The 18,607-nt window shown below is 27.3% G+C and overlaps 2 protein-coding genes across 2 annotated transcripts; one reads left to right on the forward strand and one right to left on the reverse strand.

Moving 5' to 3' along the window:
* Positions 1–4,426: 4,426 nt before the first annotated feature.
* Positions 4,427–5,537, reverse strand: LOC111292706 (uncharacterized). The gene is made up of 2 exons (XM_022885213.2): positions 5,371–5,537; positions 4,427–4,930 (listed from the first exon to the last, which is right to left on the reverse strand). Exons 1-2 carry the CDS (start codon positions 5,442–5,444, stop codon positions 4,609–4,611), a joined length of 396 nt encoding a protein of 131 aa, XP_022740948.2. The 5' UTR covers positions 5,445–5,537; the 3' UTR covers positions 4,427–4,608.
* Positions 5,538–10,548: 5,011 nt separating this feature from the next.
* On the forward strand, positions 10,549–13,111 carry LOC111292155 (UDP-glycosyltransferase 83A1-like). The gene is given in 3 exon segments (XM_022884396.2): positions 10,549–11,203; positions 11,988–12,032; positions 12,035–13,111. Coding segments are annotated over 3 exon segments (1,494 nt in total). The 5' UTR covers positions 10,549–10,593; the 3' UTR covers positions 12,874–13,111.
* The last annotated feature ends 5,496 nt before the right edge of the window (positions 13,112–18,607 follow it).

The following is an 18,607-nucleotide window of genomic DNA, read 5'->3' on the forward strand; positions in this document are numbered from 1 at the left end:
CTTGATAGTAATCACCAACTCTTTTAAGATTATTTTCACAAAAATTTTTTCTTTACAAAAAATAGTTTTCAATCATGAAAAGAAATCATGTGGGATTTATTGTCAAACAATCTTAAATTCAAATGGATGAAGAAAGTTTATACAGATACCTGTACTTAAAACATAATAAAGAACAATAATTCATCTTCAAAACTTATGTACAAAAAAAAAAAAAAAACAAAGATTGACCCATACAAATGAAATGAAATAATATATATACAAAAATATTTACATGAATAAAAAATGTATATGCAAATTTATGTATATAATACATGGTACAAACAAAAATTCATCTTGAAAATTATGTACAAAACTATAAAAAGAAAAAATTCTCTCAAACAAATGAAATAATATACATGTAAAAATATTTACATAGATGAAATGTATTGTAAATACATGTATGTTGTTAGCCTTGAATTGATCCTTATTTTGAAATGACAAAATATTAAGCTAAATAAGCTTGATCAAGATTTTGAAAAAGATTTATTTAGTATATGTTCTTAAGTTTTATATTTTGGTACTAAATAAATAATGTGATTTTCAAAGTTTAAACAAACCTTTCTTGGTTTCATATTTTTCAAACCAAATCTATCTTTAAAGATTATTTATTTGAGCTTAAATGAAAGTCCACTTGTTGTTTTTAAAGTGAATTTATTCATTTTGGACTTAATACAATTTTAATAATATTGGTTTTAAGAAATAGACTAACTTAAGAAAGTTGTTTTACAAGAATAAAGTTTTTCAACATTGAACATGTTTTATTTTTCTGTATTAATTCAAAAAGTTTTAATATTTAAATTTTATATGTTTGGAAAGCTCTTTGAGTCTACTTTCTAATGGATCAAACAAAATCAAAATCCAAATTTTTTAAGAAAAAATTTTAAATTTTTACTAGACACTCTGCAGTTGTCTAAAAACTGCACAAGGGGTAAAAAATTTACTATAATTCATACACAGTGAATTAGGTGATGAACTTCAGATGGATAGAAAGCCCTTAAAGTCTAGTTTCTAAATCTTCAAAAAATTTATGATTTGGATTTGTATAACTCAAGATATAATCAAATAAGTGAGTAGAGTGTAAAACAAGATACAACAAAGTAGCTTGATCGGATCGATCCCCTGAGGTACAGGATCGATCCTTTAGCTGACCCAATCGATCGGGTACCAAAACCAATCAATCTGCTCTACTGTAATGATAAAAAATTAAGTGAAATTTAAGAACCAATCGATCCCCTATCAATACCAATCGATACCTTCATCCCAAATAAGCTCCAAGGGCTAGTTTCAAAGGAAAAAAACATGGTTTTTTATTTTCTAAGCATTCACAATGGCTATTTTCTCAATTTCTCTATAAATTGGGCATCCTAACACACTAAGAAGATTGATGAAGTAAGAGAGCAAGTGCTAACAAATTATATTTTCATTTTCTCTTAGAATCAAGAGTTTTTAGAGCTTAAATTCAATATCCTTTGTATTTCTTGTATCTAAAATATTGTTGTGTTTTCATTCATCATTTTCTTTGTACTTCATTAGGCAAACACTCAACCTTGAGAGGTATTTTGGTTTGTAAAAATTATTTGGGTTATCTTGTAAGCAAGATATGAGGTATCCTCTTGATATTATAAGGGTAGGGGTTGCTATCTAACCCTTTAAAAAAATATAGAGATTTTATACAAAATAGGTTTGTATCTTGCAAGAATTTTTCTTTAATTAGTGGATTGAAGCCTTGGTGTGAACAATCAAGAGAGAGAACGTAAGTGCATTATGAAGAAGGATCGAACCTCTATAAATCATTGTGTTTGATTTCTCTATCCCTATCTCCTTACAATTTATTGTTGTTTATATTTGATTTTAGGTTCATTAATTGTTATTGTTTGCATTATATTTTCATCAAAAGTGCTTATTATTTTAATTTTCATTCAATTATATTGAAATCATTTGTTTGGGAAGAATTTGAAGCAATCTAATTCACCCTCCCTTTTGGATCACCATTTCACCTAAAAAGCTAACATATACAATGCATAGTAAAAACAAGAATTTGTATTCACAACTATGTACAAAATTGAAAAGGCAAAAATAATGTATATACAAAAATATTTACATGGATAAAAATGTATATACAAATACATATATACAATATATAGTAATAATAAGAATTCATATTCACAACTATGTACAAAATTGAAAAGGCTAAGGTTGCCCCCCAATAAATGAAATAATGTACGTACAAAAATGATTACATGGATAAAAGATGTATATGCAAATAAATGAATGCAATGTATAGTAAAAACAAGAATTCATATTCAAAACTATATACAAAACTGAAAAGGCAAATATTGCCCCTAAACAAACAAAATAATGTACATACAAATATATTTGATAAAATTTATATGAAGATGTGTGCAAATTCATATTCAAAACTCTGTACAAAATTAAAAAAGTAAAAAAAAAATTATTCTCTAATTTACAATTAGGTATTCACTTCTTTTTATATATGAAAAAGAGACATGAAAGATAATAAAAATATATGTACAAATGCATGTATATAATAGATGTGATCTTAGATCATATAACAAGAATATAATACATTTCAAAATCTCACTTATTTTTCTTATTTTTTTAAGAAAAAAATATTTTTGTTTTTGTACAAGATCAAAATTAATATGACAAAATATGTCCTTTCTGTGTCTTATTTTAGGGTTTTCTATACACAGGGGAATGGTAGGGCTTTAACTTAGGGTTAAATTTTTAAAGTTTATTTACATGCTAGGTTCAAAAGTTTGATAATCTAAAAATTCTCAAATTATTCCTTATATCATCATTCATTATAAACAAGTAAGGCACCCCAATTCGTGCCCACCATTATAAGCTCAAATGAAAATGGTTCAATTTGAATGGAGTTTTCACTAACTTACACGAAGATTATCACCTCACAAGAATGTAGGTACTTGCTAGCTCTTAAAAAAGGATAAAGCTCTGGTCTAGAACTTATGCATGAATGCAGGTGTAATGTGTATAAAGGAACAAATAATAAAATAAATTAGTACACATGAAGAATTGAAATCTACCAAATAAAATAAATAAATTAGTACACATAAAAAATATAAGCTACAAAATAAACATATAGGTTAGTGCACATGAAGAATAATTACATAATAAAACCATCAAAGTAAGGCGAAGATAACACACAACTAACTAATAGCTTGAATCTCTAATATCCCCAGCAAAGTCGTCAAACTGTCATAATGTTTAAGTTCGAGAACCTACTCATTAGACACAAAAATATGGAGTTACCACCAATCTTTTTTTATTTAGGTATGATTGCTCACCTATGTGAATTTATTATTTTTAAGGTTATCCTAAACTTGAATTAAGGGTCTTTAAAAAGAATAGATTCTAATCTATATCAACAAAACTCATTTTGTGAGTCAATTATATGTAGGGAAGGCTTTAGTACTCTGTTACGCCCCAAAATTAGTACTACATTAATCACATGTTATTTTGTTTAAACCTTAATTCAAATAGTTTTTATTCCTTTTTATTTATGAACAAAATACTAATTAAAACATTGATACAAGCATATTTGCAAGTTTCTAATTATAAAATAATATATTTACATTTTTCTAAAAACATATAAATTAATTTTTATTTTCATCAATTAAACCAAAAGGTAAAAAAATAAAATCGAAATAAATAAATAAATAACTAGCAAAACAAATTAATTTCGTAAAAAATTATTATCACCGTAAACCACATTAAACAACAAATAAATGTAACACTATAAAAGAAATTATATCTAACCAATGCTCTTGGACCAACTTGAAATAAAGCCTACTACCAAGAAAAATTTGCTGGAATCTATTTGCTTCTAGTATTATATATATGGCTCTCTTTGTTGGCTTGGTGATTTTTCTCCTCCCTTTGATTGAGAACTTTTTCCTCAAAATTCAAAACTGTGTTGTTTGATGATTGTTGATTGTATTGCTTCTTCTTTTGCTTTTTGATTCTTTAATTGTTAGTGATTTATGACTAAGAATTGGACTTTTTATATAGGGATTGAATTGTTTTTTAATTTGAAAAATTTTAATACTAATTGAATTTATTAAGATCTTATCAAAATTTTTTCTCTCTTGTAGAAACTTGATTATTAAGAATTACCAAAATCAAACTCAATCTTTAAATTTCAAATCTAAAGAAAATCACAATCTTAAAAAAAAAAAAATCAAAATTTATATTATTAATTTTACCAAATAAAAATAAAAAATACTTTTGAACCTTTAAATTTGGGCTTAAAAAATCACTTTTAAAATCCACTAATATAATTCAAGACTCAATAATATTAAAAAGATCATGAACAAAATTAAATATCTACACAAAGCAAGAAAAATGATCAAAAGGGGTAAAGATGTATAAAAAGAATTAATAACTGAACTTCCAAATTCCAATAATGAAATAGTAGACTGAGAAAATTCAAATGGGACTAGCCTCGACTGAAAAATGTATATAACAATCATATTTGCAAAATGATCAGAGAGGTAAACTCTTCACGGATCAGATACTTTGTTTTTGCTAGTTCTTCTTTCCATCCTTTTTAGCGCCGTCACCTTGACGACATTGGTTCTCTGTGTTACATCCACTCTGATGATCATTGGCTTTCTCGTTTGGTGTGCAGTTCGATGGAGGGTCCGCATGTGGAATATCCTTGTAGTTGATAAAAGTTGTTTTTCCATTCAAAGTTGTATCAGCATTTCCATTTGGGATCGGTGGCATACCGCTGTCATTGTTGTTGATTGTTGATAGCATTCCTTTATTCGTATCATCTCTGTTGCTAGACATAGCATGATATGCGCCAAATGTCCATATCAGAAACAGGAAAAGGTAGAATCTCGTCCTACAAGATTTAGAAGATATGGAATCAAATGATTATATAGCTTGAAAAACCCTTTAAATTCTATCGCTATTCACTAATGCATTGCATCATTAAAGTGAATATGTCCTTTTTATCAAAGATTTTTCCTTCAGAAGTTACCTCCTGGAAAATTTTAAACATCTCTTCAAATCTGTCAAACCAAAAAAATAGAGTAGCAAGCTTGAATTTCCATCACATGGAAGGAAACAAATAAAATGAAGAATTTCACTAAAAGCGTTTCTAAACAAGCTAGATTTCTTAATCTTTAAGCTTTCTAAACAACCTGAAACTTTCAAGTTAAAAGTTAACGTTCTGAAATCATGCTGAAAAAAAAAAAGATGTTCATTAAGGTTGATAAAATTTATGCAATCTCTTTCCCTCTAAAAATGGAAGAGAAAGAATAAGAAACAGAGAGAAACTACCTGAAATAGAAAGAGATAAATCCTCTGTTTTCCTCTGTTTCCTCTGTTTCCTCTGTTTCATGATGAACATTCATTCATCGGCTGTTATTAGAATAGACTGGAGGTGGTTCGGAAAGCTTTAAATAGGAAGTAATTTAGGCTAACATATGTTTGGCAACCGTGTGTTCAGAATTTACTAGAAGCTTCAACAATCTGCTGCCATTTTACTATTTCAGAACTAAAAAAAAAAAAAATCAATTTGGTAGTATAGAAGTCCATCTTTAATTTAAATTTCTCGAGTTTGATTAGGCTTTACTACGTGTGTGTTCAGTGTTGGTAAGGAGACTTAGTCTCGTTCGATAGGCCGGGTTAGTTGGTTACTCGTTTAGTCTCGCAACCCCACCGCCAACTTATTATTTTATTAATACACTTTTGTTTTATGAATCGATTTCATGCTTAACGCCGAAAGCTTTAAGCCCGATGAAGCTCGGCCTAAGTCCACCTAGACTTGGCCTATAAACACCGTTCATATGCGTTGGAATTAGGCTTGTGTTTTGGTTTGAGCTTGGATCAAATCAATTTAATTTTAAAAAATTTGAGTCAATTTTAAATTTAAATTATTTTAAATTTAAATTATTTCAAGTTTAATAATTTAAGTTTAACGTTAAGTTTAAGTTATCTCGTATTAATCAAAATTGTACTTAAACTTAAGACGTAAAAATCGGTGATGGCGCCGAATGAAAAAATTGGTCATGTTATCTAAATATTTAGATTATGATAAAATTATAATAGTAAAAAAAAAAAGGATTTTAAAAGATAATTTAAATTTATAAAATTAAAATAAATTAATATTTTTATAAATATAAAATTATACTTAATTTAAGTTAAAATTATTTAAAATCAATCTTTTAATTTATTCGAGTTTAAATTATTTTTGAATTCATTTTAAATATTACAAATGTATTAGGCTATTTACTAGATCTGTACTTAAGTTGCATTTGAATTCAAATGTACCCCACTCAAGTTACGTTTGTTATGAAAAATCGTGCTCAACGCACTGAACATCTATTTGAATGTATAATTTGAGGTGCGAAAATGAATTTTTTTTTTATTGGACGTTTTAGGTCCAGCTAACAAACTTACAATTGATTTTTTTTTTTTTTTACATTTTTATCCTTTTAATTTGACTTATTCTCTTCCTTTTTTATTTTAATTTTTTTAAAAAAAATTTATAAAATAATTCTAATTTAATATAACAAAAATACTATTTAATATATTATTGTTATTTTATTAAAAAAATTATTATTCATCATAAAAATATTTTTTTAATTTTTTTATTATTTATTAATTTTTATAAGTTAAATAATTTAAATTTTTATTACATATAAATTTAAACTAATGTCTATAATGGGTCAATTTTCATCTTATTAAAATTTATCTCACTATCATCACTGTATTTATATTCAAACTATATTTTTATCATTAATTTTAATATCATTGTTATAATAATTAATCTCACTTTCACCATAACTTTTAATTTCATTGAAATTAATTTCACTGTTTGTTGGGTTTTGAAACAGTGGACCTTTGGCTCATTTTTATATATCTATCTATCCTTTAAATGAAATTTATTATAAGGTTGTGTCTTGGGCTATATAAATGAGATTGTGAAAATTTAAGTTAACGATTTGGTATTTTGATAAAAATAATTAATTTTGTTTTATTTTTTTTAGATTATTAATGAGGATTAATTATTAAAAGCTTTTAATATTTGTTAAGAGCTTTTAATTTTTCAAGATTGTTAATGTGATTGAATTATTGTATAACATACTAACTTCTATCAAATTTCTTAATTAATTTTTAATAATTACCAAAATTAAGTGAGCAAATTTGATATTTTGATAATTAAGAGTAGATTTTTTTATATAATTTTTCAAGATTATTAATGAATGAGATTGAATTATTAAAAGTTCTTAATATTACTAAGAGCTTTTATTTTTTTCAAGATTGTTATTAGAATTGAATTATTGCATTATATGTCAAATTTTTTTTTTATCAAAGTTCATTAATATTTAATAATTACCAAATTTATGTGAGTAATATTAATATTTTGATCAAAGCAAATACTTTTTTTTTTCTTTTTTGTCATTTTCGTAGTTGTTAATGTATTAAAAATCTCTTAATATTTGTTAAGAGTTTTTAATTTTTCAAAATTGTTAGCGAGATTAATTTGTTGCATTATATATGAACTTCTATTAAACTTTTTAAGCAAAATATTAGATAGATCTCGAAATGAAACACTAGAAATTATTCTAATTAATATAAAAAATATATTTTTAACATTTGAATAATATAAATATAAACAGCCTAAATGAAGTAATTGACTCCGAATTTGACATTTACCTTAAAACCTGAGTCTAATCAATAGAATGATAATTATTTTATATTATATTTTATTTGATAAATAAGATGATATATATGATAGTATGATAATCATTTGATATTATATTTGATTTATATTTAAAGAGAAGAAAATAATTGTAAGGAAGATTAATGACACTTTTGGCATAAAATGATTCAATCTTCTCAAAATAAAGAAAATTATTTTTATTTCATGAGTTTGTACTTATATATTTTATTATATTTTTTAAAATTATATCAATAATTTAAATTGTATTAACTTTGAGAAATGATAGTTTTAATTAATAAATAAAATTTTCTATCTTAATTTTTACACACATTAAATATAAAATAGGTTAACATTTTTTAATCTAATCCTATTATAATATCATCTTATCCTATCATATCATAATCTTATACACCAAACATAATCATAAAAAATAATATAAGACAATTACGCTATATCATTTTATGTCCCATTTCAATCAATTAATGTCCATCACATTTCTTTTACATGTCATTTAACACGTTATCAGCTCATAGTTTTTTAAAGATTTAAATAAAAAAAAATCCTTTAGCAAAAATTAAATAATTATTCAAATCTTTATTATTTTATTCTAATCAATTAAGTTTTCAAACATTTTTTTTTTTTTTACAATCAAGTCTTTAAGCATCTATTTTTATCTAATTGAATACTTAATCATTTTATTTTCATCTAATTGAACTCTTAATTGGATGGAAATGTTGATATTGATGGTTAATTAATTTTCATCCAATAAGGATTCAATTGATGAAATTAAATATTTGAGGACATAATTTATTATAATAAAAAATAATGACTTAAATTATTATTTAATTTTAGTTCAATGACTTTTTTATAGTTTTACCTTTTCTAAAAATTTTTGCCTCAAAATTCAAATAAGTTATATATGTTTTTTTTTTTTTCTAGAATTGAAATTTAAATATAATTGCCAAAGGTTGCATGGGTTATTAGTAAAATGTTAGATTTTTAATTTTATTGATTAAGATTCAAATTTTGATAACTCTAAGTAGGAATAAAAACCATTTAAATATGATTTTTTCGACATTAAAATTTGAATTTGACTTTGTTCAAATCAGATGGCGTTAATCATAGCCTCCTCTTCTCCACTTTGATATCTATAATCTATAATCTATAATTAAAACTATCCTATTTCATATATTGATTGCACACCTGTGATAATGATAACGATAATGATAATATTAATAATAAAATAATAATAATAATAATAATAATAATGATAATGATAATGATAATGTGTAGGCTGTTTTGGGAAGACAAATTTGTTGTGAGGATCAGAGTGTCCTTTTCCAAGCATGTTTCTTGCTTTAGTTTCTTTAGCTTTCATTTTTTTCCGGCCTTCCTTCTCTCCTTCTTACGCTCTCCAGGTGTGTTATCATTTATTTTTGTGCTGCAATTTTGTATCAGCGCTGATCATAGCTTTCGGTTTTTCACCCTTTTTGTAGTTATTCACTTCTACATCTTTTCTCTTCTTGATTCAGGTGAGTAATGGCTTTTTTTTTTGTGTTTGAGACTGTAAAGGTTGTTTTCTTTGGTTTTTTTTTTTTTTTTGATAACTTCAATTTTTTTGGGTTGGGGTGTATGGGTCTTGTGGGCATGCAAGACATGCGTGTTCTGGATTTGTTGTTTTCATTTGTGGTTTCTGATTTTATGCGTTGGTTTCTTTGCATGTGTTGATAGAGTTTTTCTTTTGCATGTGTTGAAGGTTATTTTTTGGGTATTTGCTTTTGTCTTTGGGTTGGATTTATTTTTGATACATGGTGTTTTTTTCGAGAGTGCTCAGTGTTGTTGTTTTTTTTTTTGTTTTTTTTTTTTGGAGTGGTCTTTATTTGATGGATGAAGTTTTGGAACGTGGATTGTGAATTAACGGAATTGATGTAGTTTTTGATTTTATCTTTGTTTCTGAGTATGGTGTGTAGGATTGATGGAGCTGTTGTTATATTTTTATATTTTTGTTCAATTAATTTTGTTACTAAGTTTCATAACAGTGGTTTAGGTCTGATTCAATTGTGTAATTCTTAACATATGTGTTTGTGGCTTATGGAAAATAATGTTTGATAATTGGTTGAAGTGAAGGTTTCATGTTTTTTTTTGTTCGATTCTTTAACTTCAGGTTCCTGTTCCTTTTATTCAATCTCATTTTGCAATCAGTGTTAAGTATTTTCAAGTCGTTGGAGTGCCCTTTATGACTTGATGGAAAACAGAGTTTTATGATTGGCTTGATTGCAAGTTCCAAGCTTTGATGCAATGGCTTTTATAATTTGATGAAAAACAGAGTTTTATAATTACTTAGACTGCAAGCTTCAAACCAATCATTGTAATCTGTTTAAGTTTGTAAAATTGTTAAGAGTTAGATTTAATTAAGTTGGGAAATGTATCTGAATCTTCGTTTCAATGTATGTTTTATATTAGACAGATAGAATTCTGACGCAATATATTTTAACATTTTCCTAAAGGAATATTAAATTAATTAAAATTCTGAATAAAACGAATTTTTTTCTTAGAAGATTGCAAGTTGCCCTTTCCATGGTCCCCATGGTCTTCCTTCCTAGCATTAATTTATAGAAGGAAACTCCTTTTTCATTTATTTGCACGTTGGAACTTTTACATAAAGGGATACGGCAATTGGTCGAACACCTACAAAATTCGGCGAAAACAGCCAAAACCAACCGCAAAATTAATAGTCAGAACAGTCCATAAAAATCAACTCAATCAGATAGCCAGCAGCCAAGAGGCCCAGGACTTCGCTTAGGGTTTATGGTTGACAGAAAAGCAATTGGCATATGTCCACCATAGACAGAAGGAAAAAAAGAATTAGATATTCTCAACTAGATTGTAGAATCTCTATAAAAAGAAGCAAGAGTTGGATTTTACAAGGTATAGACAAAAGAGAGAAAAAGAAAAGAAAAAAAATGGGGAATCCTCATATTTTGGTTATACCTTATCCAGCACAAGGCCATATCATTCCTCTTATGGAACTATCACAAAATTTGGCTAAACATGGCTTCAAATTCAGTTTTGTAAACACAGAGTTTAATCACAAGAGAGTCATGGATGCATTTGCCAAGAAAGTTGATGCAGATGAGGTAGTTCAATTGGTTTCAATCCCAGATGGGATGGAAGATGGGGAGAGCAGGAATCAACTAGGGAAGTTAACTGAATCAATTTGCCAAGTTATGCCTAAAGAGCTGAAGAAGCTTATAGAGAAGATTAATAGATTAGAAGATGGTGGGATTACTTGTATATTAGCTGATGTGAATATGGGATGGGCATTGGAAGTTGCAGCAGAGTTGGGAATCCATGGAGCTGCCTTCTGGCCTGCATCAGCCCTTTTGTTGGCCTTGACTTTTAGTCTTCAAAAGCTAATGGATGACGGCCTTATTGATGTAAATGGTAAGACCCTTTTTCACATACGGAGATGTTTTTATTTATTCAAAACAATTATTTTAACTTCTATTATCTGATCAGATCCTCAGATTTTAACTCTTACTATTCAATTATAAAGTATAATTTGGATTCCCTTCCTATGTATATGGCGTTAAATGAATTCTGTAATTGAAAGCTTGATGAGGAAACATATTACTGACTTCCTCTCTATCCCATATGTATATTTTTTTAACAAAGGAAGCTGCAAGCTTGAGAATGAAAGAAGGAATTGCTGGTGTTGGAGATTGGAATCCTAGATTGTTGGATGCCACCTCTTACCTCTTAAGATCAATGGCTGCATCAGCCAATTGAACTAAACTTTGAATTCATCCATGTGTAATTTTTATGTGCATACATATTAAGAACAGGTAAATTTGGATTTGGCTTCCATAAAAAAAAGGATATTTTTTGGTACACAAAGAAAAAATGATATTGGCTTCTCCTTAATGTGTCTTTGAGGATGAAGTTCTTAGAGATAAAGAGGTATATGTGGAAAGTGCATATTGTGTACTAGTTGAAGACTAATTCCAGAAAAGTTAAAAATTGCAGTGTTCCCACTTTTGTTCCTATAAGTTGTTTTGACTTTGACTTTGACTTTCTAAAATTTTGTTATGAAATGTATAATGATGATATTTCTAGGCTCAAATTTGTTTATTGTAAGATATGAAACTATAAGCAGAAGCCAAGCAAAAGAAGCCTACGCATGTGCTTAGATATTTGCCTTATTCATTGTTGAAATTTGATTTGGCAGGTACTCCAATTGATAAAGATAAGCTGATTCAATTGTCACCAACCACACTAGCATGCACCCTAAAAATTTCGTTTGGGCTTGCCTTGGTGACCTTTCCACACAGCAAGTAATTTTTGACTATATGAGGAGAAACAACAAAGCTGCTAAAGAAGCAGATTGGCTAATTTGCAACTCCACTCGTGACCTGGAGCCTGGAACATTTTCCATGGCTCCAGAGATCCTTCCCATTGGCCCAGTTTCAGCTAGCAGTCAGCTTGGTGACATATCAGGAAGTTTATGGCCAGAGGATGCGACTTGTTTGCAATGGCTTGATCAACGACCACCAGGTTCAGTCATATATGTTGCATTTGGCAGCCTAACTATTTTTGATCAAATCCAATTCCATGAGTTGGCTCTGGGGCTGGAACTCTCCAACAGACCATTCCTTTGGGTTGTGAGACCAGATACAAATGAGGGAAAAGAAGATTTTTACCCGCAAGGATTTTGGAACAGAGTAGGCACCCGAGGACGGATGGTTGGTTGGGCACCACAACGTGTGGTTCTTTCTCACCCTTCTGTTGCTTGTTTCTTAAGCCATTGCGGATGGAATTCTACTATTGAAGGTGCAAGCAATGGGGTCCCTTTCTTGTGCTGGCCTTACTTTGCTGACCAGTTCCATAATGAGAGCTACATTTGTGATTTTTGGAAGGTTGGATTGAAATTTGAAAGAGATGAAAGAGGGATCATCACACGAGAAGAGATTAAGACCAAGGTTGAACAATTACTTGGTGATAACAATTTCAAAGGAAGGGCTCTTGAACTAAAGGAAATGGCTATGATAAGTGTCAATGAAGGAGGTAGCTCTAACCAGACATTCAAGAAATTCACTGAATGGATGAAATCATAGATAGGTTCTTTTCTTTTATGTTGGACTCAGTTTGAGGTTTATTTTTTCTTTGCCAAAAGATTTATGAAAATTTGGAAATAAACCAAGACAGGATTTCCTATGCAAACAAAAATGGTTAATCATGGGTGACGGATTTAGAATTTTTGGTCAGGATTCCTGCTTAGAATACCTATAAAAAAATTGTAAACAAAAATTTTAAAAAATATATTATTATATTATTATAATTGTCCATGATAAATTATCGTATCTAAAAAAAAAATGTAATTGCATTATTGTTAATATTATTAAATATTTATTTTTCAATATATGCAATTAAACAATTATTCAACCAAAAACTTAAAATAAGAAGGGTATCAAAATTTTTTTTGAAGTATTCAAAAGAACTTTTTTTCCAATATTTTTATTTTTTAAAATTTTTTCGGTGTCATGAATGCCCTATATTGAGGCATGGATCCGCCTCCGTGAACCAACATGTTTTTCCACTTCACCTAAGTGCCACAGTTAATAAAATTACTTTTGGAGATAATGGCAGGTTCATTGGTCATTTTAGGCGCACCAAAGCAAAAGTTATTCTTGAACTGTTCTATAATTTTCAATTTTAGAGTCCTTTGACTTATATCTTTACTATTTCCTAATAGTAGGTTGATGTGGTTTGAGATGAGACCAAGAAAATCAGATTATCACCATACTCATGGACAAATTTAGTGCAGATAGCAAGATGAGGCTTTTGAACACATTCAAAAGCAGATGATACCATGAGTTGGAAGAACTCCAGTGAGTTTTGTTTTTTGAGGAGAGGCTGATTGATCCTATTAAATGTCAAAATCTTGTACTTGCAATTTTATATTAGACTAGAAGAGTGACCCGGCTTCGCCCGGGTTATAATTTTTTTAAATTTTTGTGAAATATAAATTATATCATTTTTATATAATAATAACAAATATTTTTTTATTTTTTAAAAATATATTTTTTACAAAAATAAAAAGTAGATGCTTGAATGTGTTACTCAATTGTAATTGAATAAGTATGACTTCTATTTTTAAGGAAAAAATCAATAATTTTAATATGGTAAGAGGGGCATTATAGTAATTTTATCCAATAATGGTAGGAATGTATTTTTATAATTATGGTTGTAAGAGCATTATAATAACTTTGGCCAATTATGGTAAAAAAAAATATTTTACTAATTATTTTAAGAGGGGTGTTATAGTAATTTTAGTTAATCATAGAAGAATAGGTATTATAGTCGGTTTAAATGCATGTCATTTAATTGTTAAGCAATTAGAAGGCCATTATAATAATTTCCAGGTCGATCACTTTCGTATAATTATTTAGATGTTAAAATTTAATATATAATTATGAAGTAATAAAAGAACATTTTCATAATTATGATAAGAGGGTATTGTAGTGTTTTTGATAAATTATAATATGAGGGTATTTTAATAATTATGATAAGAGAGATATTATAATAATTTTAAAAAATGATGGTACGAGAGCATTTTAGTTATTATGATAGCATGGGTATTATATTAATTTTGATCAATTATGGTAAGTGATGTATTTTAGTAAATATGTTAAGATGATCATTATAGTTATTTTAGTAAATAATAAAAAAGAGGGGCATTACAATCAATTTGGCTGTATGTAATTCAATTGATAAGTAATTAAAATGGCATTTATGATTATTTCTAAATGGATTAATTTTCTATTATTGCATGAATGTTAAAATTTAATACATAATTATAAAGCAATCAAAATGATATTTTGTAATAATGCTTAGAGGGTATTATAGTTATTTTGGCCAATTATAATATGATGGATATTTTCATTATTATGATATAAGAGGCATTATAAGAAGCAATCAAAAGGGTAATTTTTGTAATTATAGTTAGAAGGTATCATAGTAATTTTAACTAATTATAATATGAGAAGTATTTTTGTAGTTATGATAAGAGGGCGTTTTCGTAATTATGGTTAAAGGGTATTATAATGATTTTGATAAATTATAATATAAAGGGTATTTTCCTAATTATTATTAGAGGGCATTTTTTTAATTATGGTTGTAGGGACAATATAGTAGTTTTGGCTAACTATGGTAAGAGGGATACTTTAGTAATTATGTTAAGAGAGATATTATACTAATTTTAATTAATCATTGAAAGAGGGCCATTACAATTAATTTGGATTCATGTAATTTAATTGTTAAGTAATTAAAAAGGCATCTTGATCATTTGTATGGGCATGTAATTCAATTGTCAAGTAATTAAAAGGACATTATGATCATTTGCAATGTGATTAATTTCATATTATTGTACGTATGTTAAATTTATTGTGCAATTACAAAGCAATCAAAAATGTATTTTATAGTTATGGTTAGAGGGTATTATAGTAAATTTAGCCAATAATAATATGAGGAATATTTTCACAATTATGGTTGGATAGGTATTATATGAAGTAATAAAAAGGGTAATTTTTTGTAATTATGGTTAGATAGTATTATAGTAAGTTTTGCAAATTATAATATGAAGGGTATTTTTTGTAATTACAATAAGGAAGGATTTTCGTAATTATGGTTAAAAGGTATTATAGTAATTTTGGTAAATCATAATATGATGGGTAATTTTGTAATTATAGTTAGAAAAGTATTATAGAAATTTTGGCAATTGATGGTAGAAAGACATTTCCATTATTATGATTGTAAGAGTATTATAGCAATTTTGGTCAATTATGGTAAGAGACGAGGATAGATGCACAATAGAGGCATTGAGGCAATTGCCCCTATTGAGATCTTTGTCTCTTTAAAAATATATTATAAAAATATTAAAAGTGTTTAATTTCTTAATAATGGCCCAATTGAAATATATATATATATATAATATGTAAAAGTCAAACTTTCATTAATTAAAAGTGATAGGTTTTTGAATAAAAAAATATTTTAAGGTTATTATAACAAAAAAAAAAAAAAGCAAATGAATGGGTTGTAAATAAAGGGAATCTACTTTCCATTTTCTTCCATCTACCTCACTTGCAACTTTCAATTTTTCAAACAAAAATAGAGACAACTAGAGAAGAAAATTAAAGAACTAAAAAAAGAAAAATATAGTCTTCAAAGTACAGAAACAAATTACAAGTTGGTTATTTTCTTCTTCTAACAAGATATTCAAGTAAGTTATTTTTTATATATATATATTTATAATTAGTCAATCAATTTTTTTTTATATATTTTTATATATAGTGTTTATTTATTATTTGAAATTTGTTATATTGATGAAATAATTTGATCATGTATTCATGTTATTGATAGCATTTATATTTTTTTAACATGTTTGAATTTTTTTGTGTTTTATATTTTTCTTTATTTTTTTAGATATTACTCATTCAATTAATAACTTTAAGTTTGATAAAGATTAGTTTTTATATAGAGATTATAAAATTAGTTAGAAGTTCTATCCAATTTCTTGCATAGCAAATGGTTATAGTATGTGAATTGCATTTCTACTCATATATTTCAAATATAAGGTTAGTTGATCTTTATTGACATGTATAATTGTATTTTGAATATACGTTTTTATTTTTTTTTAAATTACATAAACTAAACTATTTAATTTAATTAGTTATGGATAAATATCTTATTAAGAGGAATCAATTTTTGAAGAATCATCTAGAACCAATACTAATGGCATACAACATTGTACAAAGCAAGTTCGTGTTGAATTAAACTTAGATGATCTTCCTTCGGATCTTGGGTTACAAAAAAAAAAAATTTGGACTGTAATGCTAATGATAAAGACAAGGTTTGAAGAGTTTATTTGCAAAAAGGTCTATGTTACACTTATGAACATAATTTTGTCAAAAAAAAATGGAAAGGCATTATGTTGTTTTATTCCTATGTGGTTCAAAGATTATGTTAATTGGTTGGAATATCGTACAAAGAATGATGCCTATTTTTCTTTGTGTTGTTATCTTTATAGAACATATATTGAAGAGCAAGCAGGTGGTGCTTGTTTTGTTTTAAATGGATTCACAAATTGGAAAAAGAAAGAAAGAATTGATATTCATGTTGGAGGTCCTAACAGTGCTCATAACAAAGCTTGGAAATGTTGTCAAGATTTGTTAAATCAAAAGCAATATATTCAATTTGCTTTTGCAAAACAATCTGATCAAGCACAAAAATATTATCGAGTTCACTTAACTGCGATACTTGATTGTATTTGCTTTCTTGTATGTCAAGGTTTGACATTTTGTGGTAGAGATAAAATTGAAAATTTTTATAATCAAGGAAATTTGCTTGAGCTTTTTAGATTTCTTGACAACTATAATGAAATCATCAATGGTGTTGTTTTGTAGAATGAACCAGAAAATTCAAAAGTGATAGCATATGATATTTAAATGATCTTGTTCATGCTGTAACAATTAAGATTGCCAAAACTATCATGAAAGATCTTGGAGATGGATTATTTTTCATTTTACTTAATGAATCTCATGATGTTTTAATCAAAGAACAAGCTGCTATTACTTTGCACTATGGATTTTTAAGGGCATGTTATTGAACGTTTTCTGGGTATAATATATGTCAGTGATACAATCACTTTGTCACTTAAAGCAGCTATTAAATATTATTCTCTAAGCATAATTTGAGTAGGTCAAAGATTCGTGGGCAAGGTTATGATAGAGCAAGCAACATGCAAGGTAAATTCAATGGATTAAAAATTTTGATCATGAAAGATAATATATCTACTTATTATGTTTGTTGTTTTGCTCATCAACTTTAATTGACACTTGTAGCTGTGGCAAATAATCATATTCAAATTGCATTACTTTTCAACATAATGACAAATGTGGTGAATATTGTCAGGGTTTCATGTAAATGAAGAGATTTTCTTCAAGAAAAATAACTTGATAAAGTTGTTGAGTCATTACGAGTTGGTGAACTTTCTATGGGATGAGATTTAAACCAAGAAATAAGTGTTCAACAAGTTGGGGATACATGATGGGGTTTACATTATAGAACTTTGATAAATTTGATCCTTATGTTTAGTTCTATCATTGATGTGTTTGAAATTGTTATGAAGGATGAGAATAGCTCGAAGCAAAGAGGTGAAGCTTTTGCCTTATTAGATTCGACTCAATCTTTTGACTTTTCTTTCAACTTGCATTTGATAAAAAATATATTAGGGATTACAAATGAATTGTCCTTGCCATTACAAAGGCGAGATCAAGATATTGTGAACGTAATGGCATTAGTAAGAGTAGAGAAGTAATGACTACAATGATAAGAGATGATTAATAGAAATCTTTACATAAAGAGGTTTCTTTATTTTGTGAGAAAAATAATATTGGCATCCCAAATATGAATGATATGTTTATAACTCGTGGAAACTTTTACTCAATGCTCTAACAATGACAAATTTACATTATTATCGGGCTGAGTTATTTTATACAATGATTGATATGCAACTTCAAGAGCTTAACAATTGTTTTAATGAGGTGAATATGAAGTTATTTCTTTGTGTGGCTTTTTTAAATCATTGTGATTTTTTTACAATTTTTCATAAGGGAAAGTTGGTTCGCCTTGCTCAATTTTATCTGGCTGAATTTTCTAATATGGAGCTACTAGTTCTTAGCAATCAACTTGAAACTTACATTGTTGATTTAAAATCTCATGATGAGTTTACAAGTTTGAAAAGTATTAGTGACCTTTTCATAAAACTTGTTGAGACAAATAAACATTTTG

Source organism: Durio zibethinus, chromosome 10 (genome assembly GCF_047325235.1).
Source record: "Durio zibethinus cultivar Kanyao isolate XHJ-2024 chromosome 10, ASM4732523v1, whole genome shotgun sequence".
Classification (NCBI taxonomy): domain Eukaryota; kingdom Viridiplantae; phylum Streptophyta; class Magnoliopsida; order Malvales; family Malvaceae; genus Durio; species Durio zibethinus.